The sequence below is a fragment of the Passer domesticus genome, chromosome 11 (assembly GCF_036417665.1).
Source record: "Passer domesticus isolate bPasDom1 chromosome 11, bPasDom1.hap1, whole genome shotgun sequence".
Taxonomy (NCBI): domain Eukaryota; kingdom Metazoa; phylum Chordata; class Aves; order Passeriformes; family Passeridae; genus Passer; species Passer domesticus.
This window is the reverse complement of record NC_087484.1, coordinates 24,362,904-24,384,133: the sequence shown is the minus strand read 5'-3', so window position 1 is coordinate 24,384,133 and position 21,230 is coordinate 24,362,904. Positions and strand designations below refer to the sequence as shown.

The 21,230-nt window shown below is 45.3% G+C and overlaps 1 protein-coding gene and 2 long non-coding RNA genes across 4 annotated transcripts; 1 reads left to right on the top strand and 2 right to left on the bottom strand.

Annotated features, from left to right (window-relative positions):
- Nucleotides 1–5,596: 5,596 nt before the first annotated feature.
- On the top strand, nt 5,597–9,264 carry LOC135309671 (uncharacterized). 2 transcript variants are annotated; one of them, XR_010369852.1, is made up of 4 exons: nt 5,597–5,897; nt 7,944–8,050; nt 8,151–8,223; nt 8,330–9,264. It is a non-coding gene; the product is annotated as an uncharacterized LOC135309671 (long non-coding RNA). The 2 variants fall into 2 exon arrangements; XR_010369851.1 differs by having other exon boundaries at nt 7,944–8,223.
- On the bottom strand, nt 8,209–9,561 carry LOC135309670 (uncharacterized). Its single transcript, XR_010369850.1, has 3 exons — nt 9,339–9,561; nt 8,505–8,604; nt 8,209–8,419 (listed from the first exon to the last, which is right to left on the bottom strand). It is a non-coding gene; the product is annotated as an uncharacterized LOC135309670 (long non-coding RNA).
- Nucleotides 9,562–14,502: 4,941 nt separating this feature from the next.
- Nucleotides 14,503–17,759, bottom strand: LOC135309669 (G-protein coupled receptor 55-like). The gene is made up of 3 exons (XM_064435873.1): nt 17,608–17,759; nt 16,476–16,767; nt 14,503–15,812 (listed from the first exon to the last, which is right to left on the bottom strand). The coding sequence occupies exon 3, from the start codon at nt 15,809–15,811 to the stop codon at nt 14,882–14,884; it is 930 nt and encodes a 309-aa protein (XP_064291943.1). The 5' UTR covers nt 15,812; nt 16,476–16,767; nt 17,608–17,759; the 3' UTR covers nt 14,503–14,881.
- Nucleotides 17,760–21,230: the final 3,471 nt, after the last annotated feature.

Sequence of the window (21,230 nt, the reverse complement as noted above, 5' to 3'; positions counted from 1 at the left end):
TTGTTCTTAAGAGCCCTTAAATCAGTTCTACTTCTTAATCTTGCTCACCCTGTGGCAGAAGGCTGCTTTATTTGATTGAACGGTGGCACGTATACAAGCTTGGCAATAAAACCTGCTTTAGGAAGACTGGCAGAGATGCAGTTGAAACCCTAAAATATGGGTCACTGTAATAATGGCTGGCATCGAATATAATTTACTTTCTAATACTTGCATATTGCAGCATGGCTCAGGCAGTTGTTTAGCTCTGCCAGACAGTGCACAGCAAGTCAAAGTTGGTCAAGCTCTAGGAGCATCCTCCTCCAAGCTCTGTTTTGTTTTGTTTTGTTTTGTTTTTAAAAAGAAGTGTTGGCAAACTATTAACTTAGCAGTCGAGGGGAGGTACCTCAGTGTCTCCTATAAAACATAAATGAATTTTTAATTTATTACAAGCTCTCTGCAGTTACATTTCCAGTCCAGTCCCATCCCATGATGTGCAGCCCTTGGGGATCTCTGCAGCCTTGGGACAAGGAGTGTTCAGGCACTGATGGAGAATGAAGGGCCTGGCTTTCTACCAGCAGGATGGGGAGCCCTTTTTGGTGGGGGCATGGCTGCATCCTGCTCATGTGTCACACCAGGATCTGGGCAGGCAGCAGCTGCCAGATGTCCCTGCTGGGGATGGACTGCTCCCAACAGGAGCAGCTCTCTGGGGTATTATGATGCCAATCTAAGGAAGGCTGTTCTCTCTCCTGTACGTGCTCATGTATGTGCCTTAGGATGTGCAGGTTGTTCCCAAAGGATTTTGCTGCTCTCATTCTGAATCCCACCCGGAATGTTATTGGAACAAGTATTATGGATGTTGTCACAGCTTCCCAGAGAGAAAAAGGCATGTTTGGACAGCTATGTGATCAACAAAAATAGCTTCCCAGGTCACTTGCTCTTTTGGTAATTAGAATTCCAGATGTCCCAGTGAAATCATTGCAGCTCCATCACAGGGAATGTTTTCTGGATTAAATGAAAAAAAAAAGCAGAGTGTGAGGGAACAGAGTCTCTTATACATATGTGTTGAGCTTTAGTGAATATTTCCAGCTTAAAAAAAAAAAAGTAATAGTATAAAAAGGGGTGGAAGCAGCTAAACTTCCTGATGTTAAACTAAAGCATTTGTTTTTGACATTTTAGTAGCTAAATTATTATTTCTTGTTTCAAAACAATTTTTATCAAAAAATCCTGAATTAAAATGGTGAAGTAGCATGTGAATAAATGAAACACTGTTCATTTTGTGTTAAAAGAAACATTTATGTTGACCAAAATATCTACAAAACAGTGTCCAGCCTTACTTGCCAGCAGGGCCCTATGAGACTGGGAAGAGAAGTGAAGCTTGAAGCAGCATTTGGACCATCCAACTTGTCATATTTAATTTAGGAGTCTTTGTTTCTGAAGAGTAAGGACATCTCTTAGAGGATGCCTTTGGCTGCTCAGCTGAGGAGTTCCTGCATCTCTGAGTCTCTTTAGTTAGACAATGTGAAGACCCTTGTGTGTCAGATGCTTCTGATGAGTGGCATTTTTTAGCACACAACTGACTTTAGGACAGGGTGACGCTCACTGGCTGTTGCTTTTCCTGGCTGCTGTGTACATGACCCCGTGTGTTTCTCTGCTTCCTCAGGAGCTCAGCTGGCTCTGACTTGCTGTGTCTGCAGGTAAGGAGGGAAGTGCTGAGCAGTCATGGTTGTCCCTGTGTGGCTGCTGCTTTTGGTGTCTATTGAATGAAAGGAAAATCTCTTTATTTAGGTTGGAGTTACCTCCACAGCAGTGATCACTTCCCCATCATCTCCTTTCAGTTTTCCATGGGGTGCTCCCAGGTGGTCTCACACGGCAGAGCTCACCCTACAGGCCCCAGTCGAGGGGAAGATCCGGAGCAGACCTGAGTGGTGCAGCACATCCCAGAGCCCCAGCCCCTGCCCTGAGCCCATCTGTCACTGGCTGATGTCCTGCTGGAGGCAGCAGAAGGATGCTGCAGAGGTGGCACAACGTGCAGGGCAGCCTTGGCACTGGGACTGATCATACAGGCTCAGGCACCTCTGGTGTTGGCAGCTCACATCAGAGGAGGGGCTGGAGCTGGTGCAGGAAGAGCACAGGGGCTGCTCGTCAATTAACTCCTTCTCTCTATTTAAAATCTTTGAAGAAGTGGGTGGGCTGAAGAATCAAGAATCGGCTGTTTCCTCAAGTTTGCTGAGAAAATTTGCTCTGGGAATATTATTATTCATGCTGGATATGGAAGGTGTTTGTGCCAGCTCTAATTAACTGTTCTCACTAGCACAAAGATGTTCTCCAGTGAAAGCCAGTGTGTTACTCTACTGATTTGGATTAATTAATGTGAAAAGGCCAAGTATGTAATTTCGTACTTGAACTTTTAGATCTGTATTTGAATTGAAATCACATTATGCAATGATTGAATATTCTCCTAGTCTGAGTGGGAAAGAAGTTTCCAAAAAGAAGACAACTTTATGTTGAAGAAAACCTCTGAAATTAAAATTTGTTTTCTTTTCAAGAGGTTTTTCTGGAATGTCACTCCGTTGTCCCAATTGTTATTCATGGAGTAACTTGTTTTCCCTGAAGTAAGAGGAAAGGCTTTGGATCCGGCCCCATCTCATTTCTCCCCTTTTTCAGATGGTCATTATGTCCTTGCCACTGCCAGAAAGACAGTCAATCCCCTAAGTCATTCTCCCTTCTCCAAAAATTGTTGCAAGTAAAACTCAGAGAAGCATCTGTAGACTGACATTGTCTGGTACTGTGGATACCCAGAGCTGCCATCTGAAAATGTCCCAGTGTCAGCAGTGTCATCAGAGCAATACCTTCTGCAGAGGTTTTGGGAGCTGCAGCTGTCCCTGGCCCTTGGGTACCTTCTCCTGCCCTTGTGCCAGGGTCTGGTGGAACTGAGGAGGCCTGGGAAGCACCTGTGGGCAAATGGGCAGTGGCTTTGCAATGCACAAGGAAATTTGGCAAGCTGGATTTGAGAAATGAAGGATTTACAGCTCAGTGGTTTTGAATGTACAGGAGTCTTTGTGGCAATTAAACCAGCAGCACATGTTAATGGCCTCTGGGGGATGTGTAGGAAAATGCAGGCCAATGCAGTTACCCTTTGGAGAAAGGCTTGAGCCTGACACAGCTGTGGGGTTAGGTTTTAAGGGCTGCAAGTAGTAAGGTGAGGCAGCATTTTATGACTTGGCTGAGTTCAGCTTGGTCTCCAGATTAGACTGATCATTTTGTAGGTCAAATATTTGGGAGCAGCCTAGTAAGCTGCTGCATTGTTGTTATACAAGCTAAGAATAAGCACAGGAGGTCACTGCATAAACATTCAGGAAAAAGAAAAGCTCAGGATGGAATAAACCATGCACAGACACCCACATCTACAGGCTGAATTTGCATGGCCATCTGCAGCCCCAGCTCCTGGGGAGGGGAGCAGGGGAGGCTGTGTGGGCTGGCAGCCCCACGTGCCAGGTTGTGCTGCTGCTTGCTTTTGGCTTTGTAATGACTTCAGCAAGACCTCGGAGCAAGATCAGGCTGTCAGACCACCTGTGGGGACAGGGAGCAGGAGGGGGGCTCAGTGTGTGGGCTGGATGCTGACTCCAGATTTCTGAAAGCACTCCCCATGCCTGGCCTTCTCCAATGCCACTGAGGAGTCCCTGGATTATAAGGAGCTTTATACATATCCCAGATGGCCCTTTGGCTGTGGCACAGTCTGCACACGCTTGCCACAGGGCACACACCCTGAAGGGCTGCAGCAGCACCTGCCTCTGAGGCTGCTCACTGAGGTATGAGAGCCTAACACAACATCCTCCTTAAAAACCAACAGCACGCCCAGTTATTGAGCAATGCTGGAAACATCCCATGGCACCACACGCAGCCCCTGCGGTGTGAATGTGGCAGACAATGCACGGCAGGCAACGAATGTGGCTGGGGACAGCAAACAGGTGATTTCCCACCCCACCGCTGGCAGGAACTGTTTAAACATGCTGTGTTTCCCTTTGTGGGCAGGGTGGTTGTGAAACTGCCTCACGTCGAGGTCAGGGGAGATGTGGTTAGCCCCAGGCAGGGACCTGCTTGCATGGCCAGGAGAATGGGAGCTGTTGGGATGGCCAGGAGAATGGGAGCTGTTGGGATGGCCAGGACAATGGGAGCTGCTTGGATGGCCAGGAGAATGGGAGCTGTTGGGATGGCCAGGAGAATGGGAGCTGTTGGGATGGCCAGGGGAATGGGAGCTGTTGGGATGGCCAGGAGAATGGGAGCTGTTGGGATGGCCAGGGGAATGGGAGCTGTTGGGATGGCCAGGAGAATGGGAGCTGTTGGGATGGCCAGGGGAATGGGAGCTGTTGGGATGGCCAGGAGAATGGGAGCTGTTGGGATGGCCAGGGGAATGGGAGCTGTTGGGATGGCCAAGGGAATGGGAGCTGTTGGGATGGCCAAGGGAATGGGAGCTGTTCTGGGTCACATTTGCCTTTGTCATGCGGGATGGCATTGGGATTGTTGGGAATGAGCACTGAGCTCCATCCCAAGCCCCAGGCCTTGGCTGCCTCTGTGCTACCTCCCTGGCCTGCCAGCCACAGACACTGCCCTAAGTAGGTCCTTATCAAGCTCTTTGTTGTATTTTGGGGACAGCTGCCTGTTTGAAGGGTCACAGCTGTCAGTCTTGCCTCGGCTTGAGCCCAGGACTTGGGAAGGAAATGAAGGCCAATTAAGCATATTCTGCCTGCTGCCCTATTTTGGTCTCAGTTCCCCATTCATTTGAAGACATCCAGATCCCCAGCACTGCAAGGAGGGGCTCCTCTCCTGGCAGCAGCAGGCTGAGGAAAAAGAGTTGCCTGATCAAAGCGCTTTGAGAAGCATTTTGCTGTATTTGGAAAGGAGGTGCTTAGAGCTGACACTCACACCCCTCTCCAAGACAAATGAATGCTGCAGAAGTACAGACAGTTGCAATGTAGCTTGAGCCCCTCTGAAGCATGAAGCAGGTTTGCATTAAGCCTTTTGGACCTTTTATTTCTGTGCTTTATAACAGCTTTAAGAAAAGTTTCAGTTAAGATGTCATGAATAGAAATGCTCACTCTTTCTCCCTGACCCAGTATTTTAGTGTTAGCCCATGAAATGCATGAGCCAACAATAAACAAACTCAAACCAAGTTGCCTTTATAACAGCAGCTACCAAATATCAAATGGCTGGCTAAAATCTTAAGTGGGAAGAGGAAAGCATGACAATTCTCTAAAAAAGTTTGCAAAGGAAATGCACTTTGCTTTCATTCAGTGCTTTTGATGAAATTGCTTAATTGCCCTAGGAGGTGAATATTTGGTGTTAATCTCCTTGGCAATTTGAGTTCATCTGCTGTAGCTGTTCCTGAAGCACCACCTCTGCCAGAGCAGCGTGTTGTGCTCATCCATACAGGGAGCTGGTGGGGCTTTACATGTTCAGTTTGCTTCTTTCCCTAGACTTTTCATAAACAGCCACTGTTCTTACATTCTGCTGGAAGGGCAGAAGTGTGCAGGGCTGTGTGCAGGAGCTGTAAAACTGATGAAGGCCTTCTAATATTTGTGTGTTTCAGCCTGTTCAGTTGTGTGCTGTGACACGTGTGGGCTGGGTAATCCTAGCCCCACGCAGCTGTGGTGGGGTATCCTGGCACTGCTCACATCCCCCTGCGTGGCCAAAAAGAGTGGTTTTACCGGGGAGGAGAGGGTTCTGTGTCTGCTTGATGCCTTGGAGGGGCTACCTAGAACAGAGGCTAGACAAGATTAAGAGAATGCAGTGGGTGTTTATTGAAGGCCTTCAACAGCCACACCTTGGGCAGTGCAAAATGCTCACAGAGGCTACGCCCAAGATGGACAATGGGCACCAGTTTTTCAGACAATTACGATTTTAGTCCATTTACATATCAGGTATTAATCCTCCAATTACAGCTTCAGCTAATGAAGTCATTTACCCCCAGTTTGCTCCCCCCAATTCACTTTTGTTTGTACTTTTTGGGGCCTGAAGCTTGTCCTTGGATCTCAGGCCCAGAGGAATTGTTTTGTCTGACCAAAACGTGAAGACACTAGTTAACACTTTATATGAAGCTTAGAGTTATGCACTAATGCAGCACAGGATTTGAAAACTATAAAGGCTAAAACCTTGAGTCGTCATGCTGCCAGCTCCTGAGGCCGTGGTGGCTGCCGCCATGGTGGCTCCAGGCCTCCTCAGCCAGTGGGGCCAGGGCTGCCCAGCGCCTGTGCCAGAGAATCTCCTGCTGGAATTACCATGTTGCTATCTCATCAAGGGACCCCCTCACGGCAGGTTTTGTGGCCCTGCTGCTGCCACCCGCCCCAGCTGGGCAATGGAGGCGCTGGGGGTGGCTGAGGCTGGCAGTGCTGAGGGGAGGCAGGAGCAGGCTGGGACCTGCACGCCCTCCCTCCCCTCACACAGGGCTTGTCCTCACTTGTGGCCGTGTCCTGGCACTCCCCCAAACACACAGGAAGTGTCAAAAGCTTAAATTAATATTTTAATGTCCAAACCCGTGGTTTTCCTTCACTGAGATGAGGCGCCAGAGGCAGCACTTGGTCTCCAGAGCTGTGAGGGTTTCTGTGCAAAATCCTCCCTGGGCACAGGGGGTGTTTAAAAGTAACACTGCTTTTCTGACCAAAACTGTTCCTGAATTTGGCAAATGGCTTTGAGGAAAAAGAAGTTAAATATCCTTTGCTGTCCACGTTTAAAATAGACTTTCATGCTGCTGCATTGAGGCATAGTGTGCAAGCAGCTGGGAGTGCCTCCACGTCCCCTGGGCTGCTGGGTCACTGCAAAACAGGACCCTGGGACACCTTGTGGAAGCAGAATGCTGCACGTGGTGGTGTATTTAGGAAAGTATTTGAGGGCAGTTTGTTTTGTTTCATTTTGTTTCGTTTCTTAAATGTTGTTTTGGTTCGTTTTTCAATCCAAACAAACAGCTGTTTGTGATGACCCACCCTCACGGGGAGGGTGCACCTTCAGGGGGGTTGTCAGACCATGGTGGCAGGAGCAGGAGAAGAAAGGGCTGAGGCTGCAGATTGAACTCAGGGATGTGTGGCACCATGAAGGGTGGCATTGTAATTGCTTTGTCATTTCAAAAAATGTGCTAAAAGTGACTGGCATGGTTGGAGTCAAATGCTGGGCAGCAGTGAGCCCTTCATGTGTTGTGTGTGATATTCTCTTGGTGTGCTTTGGTGTCAGTGGAGCAAGAAAACAACAACAAACCAATATGTAAACAAACAAACAAAAATATGTCCTCTGTCACCAGAGCTTAGCATGGAAAAATTTGCAAAGCAATACATGATTTATCATGATTTATTCTAAGAACTATCACTGTATATACATTTTCCTGGCATTTTCCCTCTGTGACAGTTGATGACTGGAGTTTTCCCCAGGGATGTAGCAGTGCTGCAAGTGTCAGCCCTTGCTGTCCCACTGCTTGTCAGCTCTCTGTGCCTGTGCTGAGGGGCTCTCTCAGCCCTCCCTTGTCTCCCACTGCCCCTTTTCCTGGCACTTACTCATCTTGGGCCCGGGGTGCTGCTGCCAACATCTTCCAAAGGAGACCCTTTCACAGCCAGAGCCTGCCAAGGAGAGCTGTTGGCATTACCACCCTTCTGCTTTTTATGGCATTTTTCTTTCCTTCTTTTATTTTCTTTCTTTTTTTAAAAATTCTTTCTTCCTCCTTCAGAAACTGGGTAACAGATGTTGAAATTTGAGGGTGTGAATAGGACCTAAGTGACAAAAACAAAATTAAAGAAAATTGGACACTTGTTTTTGGTTGCAACTATGAACTCCCACCCAGGGATGCAAAAGGAAATACAAAACCCCTCTGAAATCTTGTTAATAGTTTAAGGAGCAGCTGATACCTCCTAAAACCCTTCAGACCATAAGGATTCTGTTGCTTTGTCTGACTTTTCTTTACTTGTCCTTCATTTTCTTCTTAGTGAATGCTATTTGCATGAAAATGGGACCTTTTGTTTCTGAAGAACTGATCCATCCCTGCTACTTATTCCTCATTTGGACACTGACCATAGGAGCCTGAGTCTGCCCAGTGAGTGCAATTAACTCGGATCCTCTGGACTGTAATCCTCTGGGATACTGGGCTCACTTCCACAGCATCTGAGTGTGACAGAAAGGGTTTCTCACTTCAGGTGGATTAAGTATGCAGCAGAGGCTGAGCGAACGTGGCTGTAATGGAGAGTGGGGTGCAGTAATACCACAAGTGTAAGTTCCATCAGTGGAAGTTATACCCTTCTGACAGTAATTTCCCCAGAGTCCAAGGGCCAAATGTAGCTGTTAAATAAATGAAATTTTCATGTGTTGTTTCCAGCTGTGTTTGAAACCCCACTCCTTCCCTGGGGGCTGAGAATCCTGGAGCTGCAGGCGCCTGATCTGCTGTCCCTTTGTTCCAGTGGGCCACCTGCAATGCGGCTCCATGGCTGGTTTGTCACTTGCAATTGGCTTGTGGTGCTGCTGCTTCATCTTGTTTGATTGGGGAAACTTGCCTGATGGTTCTTTGTGCTGTCTTCATTAACCCTCAAAACATCACCAGATCTCCAGGTGTCCTTGAGCTGGCCAGAAAAGTCCTTCCTTCTTCTTGGCTCCCTGACAGAAAGACAGCTTTGTTGTTTTGATATTTTGTGTACAACAAAAAAAAATATTTTGTATCCTGAGCAATTTTGCCAAAACTTTGATAAGAGAGATTGTTATCTATGTGGTTCTCTTTGCATCTGTGTTTTAAGCACATTAGGTGGGAGCTGGATTGTAAACCTGTAATGTGACTAGGGAGAATGTTAGGAATAAAATTCTTGAGCACATGCAGTGGAGTTCTAGAAAAACAAATGCTTCATCTAATGCAAACAAAATAGTTTTCAGTATGGGAGTCTGGCTGCTGTGGTGTTCAAGTTAAACAATCTGATAGCCTGAGAGTTAGAATGGGTGTATTTACCCACAGGATTGGATTTTTGATTGGCAAAAAGTGGGAGAGAGATTTGGGACATCTTCTAAAGATGTTTTGTGACAGGTGTATGTGGGCATCCCAAGGCAAATGACACAGGCTAATTTGAGAGAGCAATAACCCATAATAGCGTAGAGCATAAAAAATATCTGAATGGTGTGATTATGTGCAGAAATGAAAGCTGGGATAAGAGTCAGTGATACTGCTTGGTTCGTGCCCAGTTGCTCCAGACCAAGGTAACATATTATTCCAGCCTCAGTATTTTGTGTTCCAAAGGAACAGATTAAAGATCTCGCTGTTGCTACTGAGTGTGTTGGGTTTTTCTTACCATTATAGCATGGAGTGTGTTACAAATGCAAATGTGGCCATGGTATTGCTTTACCTCCTCCCTTTCCTGAATATGTGGTTTTTCTGAGGAATCATAAGGCAATGTGTGTCAGGCTGTGGGTTTGAATTAGGGGTGATCTGGCTCCTTTTTGTGTTTTTTGCCGTGACAGATGGGCAGAAGTGAGATGGACCAGGAATACCCCATCCCTGCTGGATTCCTCACTGGGGGCTGGGTGGGATACCACAGGGCAGCTCAAAAGGGAACAAACACCTCTCATGACGCAACACGGTACTACCCCAAGGTATTTGTGCAGTCACAGTCAGGAGCAGCAGCAAGAGCTGAGCTCAGAGTGAAACAGAGGGTTTTATACCTCAGTTACTGCTCAAACAAAAAACTCTAAACAGCATGTTTAGTATTAATACCAAGTTATTTTGCTCTGCATGAGGGAAACAAACCCACATGCAGGGTTTTTACTGCTATGCTGAGCTGGGTCTGGCAAAAGTCACAGTCCTTTGTTTCTGCCCCGTTCCAGCTGCAACCTTTTCAAACCACACCACTTCCTATCAGTATGAATGAAGTCAGGTCTCTGCTGTCTGCAGCTTCTTGTGTTTTCTTTCCTAAGCTCTTCTTTAAACTGATAAAAGCTGTGTCAGACAGTGTCCTTCACTCTCAATAGTGATGGCTGGCCAAGTAGGCCCAGGTTAAATGCTGGGCTCTTGGAGGTGGCTTTCCTTGTAGTCACAAAGTTAATATTTAGCCAGGAATGGTTGGGATTCTTGTGGTGTACTCCAAAATGTAATCTAAACTGGATTTCCTGGGTTTGTAATGCTTAGTTTTGGATTAACAATTGCCCACCAGTGTTTATAGCTCTAAACTGCTGATGCTTGCTCTCAAATATAGTCCCAGTGTAATGCCCTTTTTGTCTTGGAATAGAGAGGAGGATTAATAGGAATCTGTAGCACACAGCAGATGTGAGGGTTTACATCGTTTGATGTCTGCAAATGGCACTGATTCAGCTCTTCTTCCAGGGACACATTTCTGATTCCTCGTAGATTTTTCATTTTAACACTGTCCCACAGCAACATTAGAAAACGTGATAAATGCCATTCTTACAAAGTGACAGTGCATCAAATCAGAATAATAAGAATAAAGGAGGTTGTAGGCGTCCTTTGCATTTCCCAGCAGCTAAAGGCACTGATTCATTAGTTTGTTGCTATGGTAGACCTTCCTCAGTAGCAAGAAACTCAAAGGAGGGAGAAGTGTCAGCTTTGCTAAAGGGTTCAGTGCCTCCAAAAGCTGAAGGCAGAGGTTTGTGAAAGGGAAGGAAAGATGAGGACAGGGATGAATAAGGCAAGCTGGAGCCCCTGACTGAGGTGTGGCTCTGTACTGGCCATCTGCAGATCGAGGAGCAAACTGCCCCTCATGTGGGAGATCAGTGTCCCACCCCACAACGGGAGCCACGTCTGCGTGTCCCTGGCACTCCAAGGTCAGCTGTGTGAATTCTCCATCGCTTTGTGGTCTTAGGACATTTTACTTCTTTGTGAGACTTCCACCAGTAAATGCAGCAGATGGAAAGAGCATGCAAACAGCTTTGCTCTGTGGGAAAATAGCTGTGAAGGGAGCTGGGGTGTGATTTCTGCCTCTGCCTGGCTGCAGCACTTCACTTTCACAGCAAAATTAACTATTTCACTTCTCAGAGGGCTTCTGCCAAGCATCTACAGCACTACAAATTCATCTTTAGATCATGTTGCTGTCCTTCTGCAGAGAGAACAAAGGGCTAGCAGTAGCAAAATGCTAAAACATTTTGAGAGAAGTGAAGCATAAGAAAATCTCCATGAAACCCTTTTTCTTTCTGTTGAGAATTATTTTTCTGAAGCTTTTTCTCATTACTGCTGATCACACATATGATATTGTTCATGGTAAATACTTTTCTCTGTTCATTGTATGTGAACATCTATCACAAATATATAAAGTGATTTTTCTTTTTTTTTTTTTACTTTTTCATTTCCAAATTAGTGAAAACTCTGTAGAATTATCTGCATGCCTGGTATCTGTGTTGATTCTTTCCATTTGGGACATGAATGCTTTGGTTGGAATTTCCGTGGTTATTTGTAAATATCATTGGTGATGTTTTCTTTTAAACCTTTTATCCTTTCCAAGCCAAACAGATACTTCCTGAGCCTGACACATAAGATAATAGTTGTACTAGAAGACAAGAAATTTGGAAAGCAAAGGACAGATGTGCAGAGTTGATCTAAGTCCGAGCCTCACTGCTTTCCCAGGTGAGTGAGGCTGCAGGGAATAGAACATTTGCTGCTGAAGCACATGCCCAGTCTCTCAGTGAAACCTGCAAAGAAGTGAGTGGGAAAATTGCTTATGTGAACAGGATACAGGCTTGAAGGTCTGCAACACTTGGCAAGAAATCTGGCAGCCTCAGGGTACGTTTTTGAAAGGCCTCTCAATTGAAATGCCTTGCTTGGCCCAAAGGATGAAGTTCCCCAGCAATGCAGCTTCATCAGCTCTCATGACCCGCTGTGCTTTCAGTGCTGATTCAAATCTTCTGCCTTTCACTATCCAAATGCAAAGCCAAGTGCAAGTAAAGAACATACTCTATAGCAGCTCTCTAGCCCCCACTGCATTCATTTAGAATAAACTGATGATTTTAAGCTAAGAGCTGTATGTGTTAGAAATGAGTCCTCGGTTCCTGGGGGCAAATTGTTTCCAAACAAATCCTTGGGTTTGCTTTGTTATTCTTCATATGAATTTCAGATTTTCTTCTCCTTTTATTTCTTAGCACTCTACAGCTTTTAATATTCTCTTGGTGATACCCTGTGTCATGGTTTAGATATAAATGCCTGCCAATGAGCATGTTGCTGCAGTCACCCATCTGAGCAAAGAAAGGATCAGACAACACTGCATTTGACCTGGACAGTCAATATTCAGAGGCCCAGAAAAAGTATGATCCATCAGGGAAGGTTTTAGTAGAGAGTGTTGCCTTTACAAAACTATTTTCTCCCAGGAATGTAGAATGAGTCGTTACTGTGCCCTGATCATGGGTGCTCTCAGAGCTGGCAGAGGCACTGCGAGCCATGTGCACAGGCAGGGAGCTCAGACTGTGCCTGGCTGTACCCCGTCCATGCACAGGTACCTGCTTTTCCACACCTCAGCCTGTTTGTTTCTAGAAAAATCATTGGCCAGATTCACTGGAGAAATGCAGAGGAGATGCTGTAGTGAAGAAGAAATGCCTCAAGCATTTTTAACTTTCCTTTGTTCAGTGTTAACAATGCTTAATCTGGTCAACATCCCAGCCCTTTCTAAGCAGTATTGCTGAGGAAGGTAGCCTAGAAGCCAAAAATTCTTAAATTTAATGTTAATCTCCCTGCTGTCTACCAGCACTCTAAATTAAATTACAGTGCAAGTCACTTTACGATCTGTGGGACCAAGGACAGCAGGGTAAAAAACCAAAGAACAGGCAGACTTGGAAAAAAGCTGAGCAACAGAGGAAGCATAAAACTACAGGTGAGCTTCCAGTCCCAGTTATTGCAGTGTAAGCCCAAAGTCGTGTCAGTGAAACTAATGGAGCTGCCTCAGGCTACAGAAGAGCAATTGAGATCAGTTTTCTCATACACTTTGGCATTTTGTGCCTCCCCAGGTACTGACGCAATCCCTGTTCCCTCTGTTCAGGCATTGTCAGTTAAGCTGGAGGCCCTCTTGGCATGGCCCACTGCTTTGAGATGGAAAATGACTCTTTTGCCTCAGCACTATTTTCTTCTATGATTTGTTAACTCTTTTTCCAAAAGGAGCCTGGAATCGCAATGGTAAAATTTTTGTGTCTGCTGAAGTGTAGTTAGTTAAAAGGTAGATTATGAGCAAGGACCTGATGAGCATTCCTTGTCTGCTGGCAGGGATATGCAATCAGATATTCTGAAGGTACTGAGGGAATCAATGGAAATGGCCATTGCTATGGAGAAGGAATTCTTGCTGGAATATCCTGGTGAGTTTTATTTTCAGGCATTTTTCATAACCAGGACATAAGGTAAATACACAGTCCATGTCTTCTCAGAAGCACAATTCATCACCTGAGCACCAAAAGGACTTTGTCAACAGCAGCACATGCTGTTGGGTCTGTGTTCCCAACTGGAACTGGGTTTCTTTGGTACAATCTCATACATAGATTCACTCAAAAACATTCCCTTTGACAGACTGGAGCCCCCCCCATGTAAATCTCCAGCTCAGGGGAGAAATCAGTACACAGTTTGTGCATTATCCTTGTCAAAACTGTGTGGAAAAGAGACAGTTCAAAGGCTGGGATTAGTGTTCCTGCCTCGAAGAGGTACTGCAAGGATCCAGCTCAGCAGGAATATGAGAACTCTTTGGCTTTGACTGCTAAATCAGCCTCATCCCTCAGGAAGGTGGCAGCTGATGGCTGCAGACAGCAGTGGGGGTGGCCCAGAGCACTGGGCTGCCTCTCTGCAGGCTGAATGCTCCTTGTCTTTGGGTTTATCTGTGCCTGTGAGCGCTGATAAGTAACTGACTGGCATGTCAGGCTCTTGCTGCTTGATTATTTTTTATTGCCTTGTTTGCTTGGGGAATGGGAGTGCTTAGCTTGCTCTGAGGTCCAAAAGGTTGCTTTCCCCCAGGGTTCTGTGTGTTTCTGGCTACTGCTTTAGGGATCAGGGCTGCTCTTATCTTATCCCCCCATAAGGTGGGGGTGGTTCCTTCAGGTTCATGTGTTTGCCACTGCATTGGACAAGGGGATTTTATTTCATGCTCTTGTTTGGTTTGGCTCTGTTCATGAAACTATGTTTGTAACCAAGCAGGAAGGAACAGATGTGAAAAGCCTGCAAGTAGGAGAGGAGCTGGTGAGGAGGCCTGGAACTGGGGGAGTCAATTAATGTGTGCTGTGTGGGGATTGGAGCCAGTGGCAGCATTAGTTAGGTGTGTGATGAGCTCTCACAACAGCTGTCACTAAAACAAGTGCTACACCTTGAAGTCCAGCAGTGCAGGAATGATGTGGAGGTCTTGCTATAACCATGTGAACCTAAAGCTGCCTTTGCATTTAGAGTTACAATCATTATTTTCTTTTTTGAATAGCATGTGCAAGTCTAAACCCGACAGGCACATGTGTATGAGGACAAGCATACATGACCAGGACAGGGGAGGCAACAGAATTTAGTCTGAAGCTTTTTACCATAAACTTTAGGTCTTTGTTTCTCGACAGACCAAGCCTGTAGTGACTAAAGTTTTAAGGAAGGTTTACAAGTACAGTGTGGACAGGGAAGCTAAAATATGCTACCACATACAAGTGAACATTTTTTTCTTTTCGAAGTAAAGAAGAATCACATCCAAAGAAATATGCATCATTATTCAAATGAATAATTAAATATCTTTTTACACATAAATAATAACAGGAAACATTATGGAAAGAAATAAAAAAAGTTAGGAAGTCTCCAGGAAATGGACTTAGTTCTGGTTTTTAGGAAATATTTTCAGCTGTAACTATTTAAAACAAACTGCTTAGGCAAGTTCAGAACCCTGTACTTTCCACAAAAGCCTCTCCACACATCATCCCAAGTAATGAACATGCAGTACATAAATCAAGGCTTTTGCGTGGCTCTTTTTTCACTGTTTTGCAATGGGTCTTCCAAGGACTCCTTTAAAACAAAATAATAGCACACCCCATCGAGACAGCAGTTCAGGTTTGCCCAGCAAAGGGTGACCTGCACAGTGTCTCGTAGCACTTGTTGAAAACTGATGTGGATGATGTTGTTCTTCACCAAAAAGTACATGAAGTACGCCACGTGGTAAGGTGTGAAACACACCAGGAAGGCGAGCAGGTTTGTCACCAGGATCCTCTCTGCTCTGCTGCTGTGTGTTTGGGGGTTGTCTGGGTTTCTGTGCCTTCTCAGGCACCGGACAGTTTGGGCAGTGCAGAATGTCATGGCTGCCATGCTGCCAAAGAAGATGATCTCCAGGGTGCCTAACAGGCCTGCGTTCTCCCACGTGCTCTTGGAGAAGTTATGGAAGCAGGACGAGATGTTGTGGCCCTTTCCATGCAGCTGGAAAGTAGAGAGTGTCCCCACAGAGGTGCCCAGGCAGATGAGAGCACAGACCATGGCAGCTTTCTTGATGGACCTGAGGGTGAGGGCCGCGAAGGGGTACCGGATAGCAATGTAGCGGTCCACGCAGATGCACAGGGAGATGAGGATGCTGCCGTACATGTTCACAAAGTAAAGACTCTCCAAGGTGGAGCAAAACACAGACCCCAAGTTCCAGTGGTCCTGAAGGTGGTAGGAAATTATTTTAAAAGGAAGAGTAAACAACAGCAAAGTATCCAGGAATATAAGGGCTATCATGTAGATTGTAGATTCTGACAGCTTTTTAACCTTAAAAAACAGGAATGACAGAGCCATTATGTTGAACAGCAATCCCAGGATAAAAGTGGGGGTGTACACGACGAGCTGGAACAGTTCCACAGCAGCACTGATATTGCCCTTGCCATGGGTGTCATTCATATCTCCAGGCATGCTGGAAGAGAAGAAAATCACCACAAGGAGGGATGAAGATCATGTAGAAGACATAGAACAAAGGCTAATGAGGTCTCTATGTGTCCACAGCTTTGGAAATACTTTTTTGCCCTCTTGGACTGCTGTGTGCTGAATTGCAGCTCCTGGTAGCACGGAGCTGCTCAGTACCAGTGATTTTGGGGCAAGGTTGTACTTCAAGGGGCGATGGGGCTTTCTGGTGCCCACCCTCCCTTGCACTGTCAGCTGTAACCCCAGACTGTGCTGTCCTGTAATTCCGGCTGGGCAGAGCACGACTGCACCATCCCCTTGGAGAGATTCAATCTCCCTGCAGAACCAAGGTAGCAGACCCTGATTTTAGGGGTTCTTGGATCATGAGCGTGGAAACAATTAGCTGGATCCTGTTTTCTGCATCAAGCTATCACATGAGATCTCAGGGAGCCAAGAACAGAAGGGCCCCCCACATCTATTAATGGGAAGATCCCATGCCATCACTGCCATCCTGCACCCTCTCCCACCACCCAGGGCAAAGAGGGACTGTGAGTACCTCTGGCTCTTCTAAAAGCTGTCTGAAAGCTGCAGGCAGAAATATTCCAATGGGCTATTTCTGGCAGAGGTTAAGGCTTTGGTAGAAAGATGAGATTTTGCCTAAATCAGTCAGACTTACCACAGCAGAGACAGGGGGTACAGGAAACATGCAGCTGGATTCGCCTCTGCAAAGAGGGGACTGAAGGAGGCAGGCAGGCACCCTTTGAGCTGAGCTGGGGTCACGAAGTAATTATCTTCTTCAGAGGAAGGGTTCTGGCTTGATCCTGCCCTCAGACTCTCCTGATAAGGACTAGGAAGGTGCTCATTGGTTTCTGCAGGGCTGTAGTCACTTAAAAATGCAAACGGCCAGCAATACCAGGTCCTTTCCTCCAGCCAGTTCCGTGATAGCAAATGGAGCCTGCATATAAAGTCTGTCAGAGATCTTTCTGTCAGCACCCAGAAATTAATTTCTCCTGCAGTTCTCTAGTTTTTACTTCAAAGCAGTGTCTTTCCTACATGAGTTGCTGATTTTGATGTTGTTCCATTTTAGATTTGCCAACTCTTTGTCAACTGAGCAGTCAAAGTTTCTGTCCTGCAGATCAAGTCACCCCTCTGAGTATTTCACAGGTAAACTCTCCCTCCCTGTGGTTTGAGAGATTAAGATCTCTTCGAGTGAGATTAAGATCAGCAAAAAAGGAAATTTAGTTCTTTGCTCCTTAAAGACACAGTAATAGCAGGTAAGTGAGACTCTGTAAGTTACTGGTTTAGACAGAAGTAAGAAAAGCAGCATGAAGCACTGTGAGTCTGATGCTGGGAGGGAGCCCGTTACTGAGAGCCAAAGGAAGGAAAAATTAATTAAGGAATTTCTGAAAAGTAATAAATACTGACAAAATTCTTTACTTCAATGCCTCTGTAGGAGATTTCATTACTACTTTCCTCTTTCTTCGGTCTTGTTTTTAATTTTTTTGATAGTGTGTCTAAGAAATTCTGGGTCTAAAGAAATAGAATTTCAGCTTCTCACCAAGACGTTTAACTAAGAAAATTCTCACTATGATTAAAAGATGTTTCAGATTAGGATCTGTTGTGCAGATTTATTAAAAAATAAATGGAAAAATATTATATAAAGCATAAATGCAAAGGGAAGTTTTGTTCAGTCATTAAAAAGTTAGCTATGCTGTGAGCAATGCAAGTTATGTAAAATATAATTTGTTTTTGGCTCTCGTGACAAAAGGAAAGCTTTTAAGGCAAGGTTTTCTTATTTGTCATCTTACCTTTGGCTGCCTCGTACTCTGGTTGTTGACTTTTTCTCCTTCTCAGCTTGTAGAATTCTGCAATCTTGTGTTTTCTTTTAAGGCAGCAGAGTGAGCTGCATGCAAAGCAGCTGCTGGTCAGAATGTCAGAAAGGACCAAGTGCTGCTGCTTTTTGTTCCATCACAGATTTCCATGACAGCATGGGCCTCCCCACACCTGTCTGCATGCAGGCTCTGTGTACACAGAGTCACACAGCTCATTTAAGGATGTAAATCTGCGGCACTCACACCTCTGAGTCACCCTTTAAAACCAGGTTCTGATAACACGGAAAGAAATCTGGCTCTACAGACCTCTGTTTGTTTTTTCTTTGTTTGCCTTTTTTTTTTTTTCTTTTTTGTGGCTTTTTTGGTGTTGGGTTTTTTTGTGGGTTTTTTGGTCCGTTGTTGGTTGGTTTTTTTCTTGGTATTGTTTTTTGTTTTCTTCCAATAAAGGATTTTATTTTTGGTACATAGCATCCACAGGTAGAGTGTTAGTTGTCAAAATGTGCTTTGAACTAAATCCTGACATTGTTTCCCTTACTTTTCATGATATCAGAAAGAAGAAGAGATTGCTGCTTTTCAGTGGTGATCTGGTATGTTCACTTCAGCTTGGTGTTTCAAAAGAGTCAAGGGTTACTCTCACATCTGTTTATACTCCTAGGGAGCAGGGAATGTAGAGAGTGTCAGGTGATGATTTGGTTCAGGTAGAAAGGGGAAAAACGTGGGGTTTTTGGCTGTTTTACTGCGTGTTTGCCTGTGTTCTTTCCAAAAAGGGAAGGAAATGCCACAGATGTAGTTTTGCTTGGTGTTCTGCATGCTCCTTACATTTCAAAACTGAGGATTATATTGGCTAAATTAAAACTGTGCAGCCGTGAAAGAGATGGGGGATAGGAGATGAGAGAAGAAACAGTCCCTTGGGGTTTCCCCAGGGTATTTTAGTTGAAATTACTCTATTTAAGGAAAAAAAAGGCAACACCACCAAAGGAAAAAAACAATCCAAGTTTGAATGAATAGTACCTTATCTCGTTTGTCAGCCAGGCTGCACTTGTGAGTATCCTGGGTGGTCTTGTGACCGTGGCTGTGCTTTGGAAGTGAACAAAACCCAGCACAGGCACCAGCACCACCAAGAGATCCCTGGGGCTGGGATGTGCTCACTTTGGCAGCACAGACGCCAAAATTCAACACCTGCTGAATTCTGTTTCGTAATGATAGGAAGAGTTGATATTAAAGGATTAAAAAGTGATGTTGGTATGAATGGTTGTTACGAGTTAATTATTTTTGTGGTAATTTTTTTTATATTTCTTGTTTAAAATTTAAAAAGAAGGGCTGTGAAGTTTTGTTTTTATGGTTTGTATTTATATTGAAAATTAAGTGAGTTTTTGGCTTTTTTGTTTAGTGGGAGGTTTTTGGGTTTTTTGTTTGTTTTAGGATATTTGTGTTATGTTTCCATAGGTGTATTATTTTAGTTAAATTTTTTATTTGTTGTTATTTAGGGTTCTATTGGAAAATGGTTTTTTGGTAGGTGATTAGGTAGAGAGGGTTTACAATTTGGTTGTGTTTGGGAATGTGTATTTTTTAGAAGTTTATGATGTTTAGGAAAGTTTGTGGGTTTTTTTTTTGTGCTTGGTTAATGGAGATATTTTTGTAATTTTGATGATGTGGGGATTTAATGTTTGTTTTGTTATTTATTTTTAGGAATTGGTTTTTTTAATTTTGGATTTTAGGGGTTTTAATTTTTTTTATTTTGGGTGTTTTTAGGAATTAGGTTTTTTAATTTTGGGGTTTTTTGATAGTGAAAAATTTAGATTGGTTTTTAGGAGAATTTGGATGATTTTTTAAAAAATACTTTCACTGTTGTGTTTTTTACACAATGATGTTATTAATATATTGTAGATGTTTTGGAGTTTGTTGGTTTTTTTTTTTTAAGTGTAGTTTGGATTAGTGGTGGAGTTTCTTCAGTATGTGTTGTTTCTTGTTCCTCTTCATCAGCGAGACCAAAGTTTTCATTTTTAACTTAGTGCTCCCCCACTTCTGCCCTGCTCTGGGGTTTGCCGATGCCAGTTCTGAAAGTGTCACCAGCGCTCACGGCGGGGGCTCTCTCTTCCCACTCGAGGTTTTCCCCTCACACGCTCGGTGTTTTTTCCTCTGTCTCATTTCCTCCTGACCCTCATGTTCTGAGCACTGCCCGCCTTGCTGGAGGCTGTCCCCAGCCAGGTGTCCTGGGCAAGGTGTCCCCTGGCTGTACAGAGCTCCTGAGGCTCCACATCTGGAGAGAGACACTGTGGGAAAGGCAGGATGAGGACAGCAGTGGCAGGGGTACTTCAGCCACCTCAGTGAGTGATCTGCTTTTCCCCAGCAGTGTCCTTGTGAGTTCTTCAGGGAAATGTGGCCAGGAAGGTGCCGGGGTCGGCTGTCACTTGTCTCTGCCCCAGCACAGGAAAAGGTGGCTCTGGGCAGGCCACGCTTTCGAAGGAGTCTGGACTCCTGCTTTTGGTCTTCAGTTGAGTTTATTGTTCCTTATCTACAAAGTTTTTCTGTCTGTCCAGCCGAGGTCTGACCAGCAGGACAGCCAAGGGCACTCTCTCCCGCCCACGGGGCGGTTGTCTCTTTTATAGTGAAAACCACGTATTAGATATTTACCTTCTATTTCCAATACTTTTCACCTTTGTTGGCAAGTGCACCTTCACCATGAACCAATCCACACGTGCCAACGTCATCCTGAACATGGATGCCAAGGAGAAGAAAGAAGAAGGACAGGGCACGCCCAAATCCCTCCATCTTGGGACTCCCGACCCATGTACAGAATTTCAAACCCCCCTGTACAACATACAAAACCCCCCTGTACAGTGCTCCAAAAGTTTTTCCCTTCACCCTGTGATTTCTACTACTATGCTACTTAAACTTTTGTGGCCTGTAATTCTTCATATCAGGTTGGCAATTTGCTCCATGAATTAAGATCGAATTTCCAGGTGTCTTTGGCTTCCTGCCAGGGTCTCCGAGCCCCTGCCAGGGCTTTGAGACATCCAGGGCATCCAGAGAGATGTCCTGGGTTCCGACAGGAAGGCGTGGACAGGGGTACCAACACACCTGGGACAAGGTGTGAAGGCTGCTCTCCCTTCCAGTGGAATGGATGGAAAGGTGTGGTGCTGAGGGCTGATGGAGAGGGTAACGTGAATCCCAGTGAGCAGCACAATGGAAAGGCTGGCACAGCCCAGGAAGGGCTCCCACAGTGTTCATTACTTGGGATGCAGCGGGGAAAGCAGTGGGCAGCAAGGAACCTCTCTGTTCTCAGCACAGGCTCTGCTCTCTGCTAAGGGGATGTGTCTCTTCACAAAGTCCCCAAGTCCAAGTGTGGGTCCCTTTCCTTGGAGACTTGGGAGAAGAGGGCCACCTCTGCACATTCTCTTCTGTCCTTGACAGCTCCGTGTGTGTCACCAATGCCACCAGTGTGTGAAGCACCTCCTGTTTCACGTGATTTTGGATGCTGAATGCATTATCTTGTGCCTTTTTCCTCATGAAGGAGCTGCTTCACATGCATTTTTTTGTTGGTATTGAGGACTTTGCCGTATCACTGCTGCCACTCAGACCTCACCTTCAGAACACAC

What these genes read in the sequence shown, in the direction of transcription:
- LOC135309669 (XM_064435873.1), bottom strand. Translation starts at nt 15,811, where the DNA reads ATGCCTGGAGATATGAATGACACCCATGGCAAGGGCAATATCAGTGCT.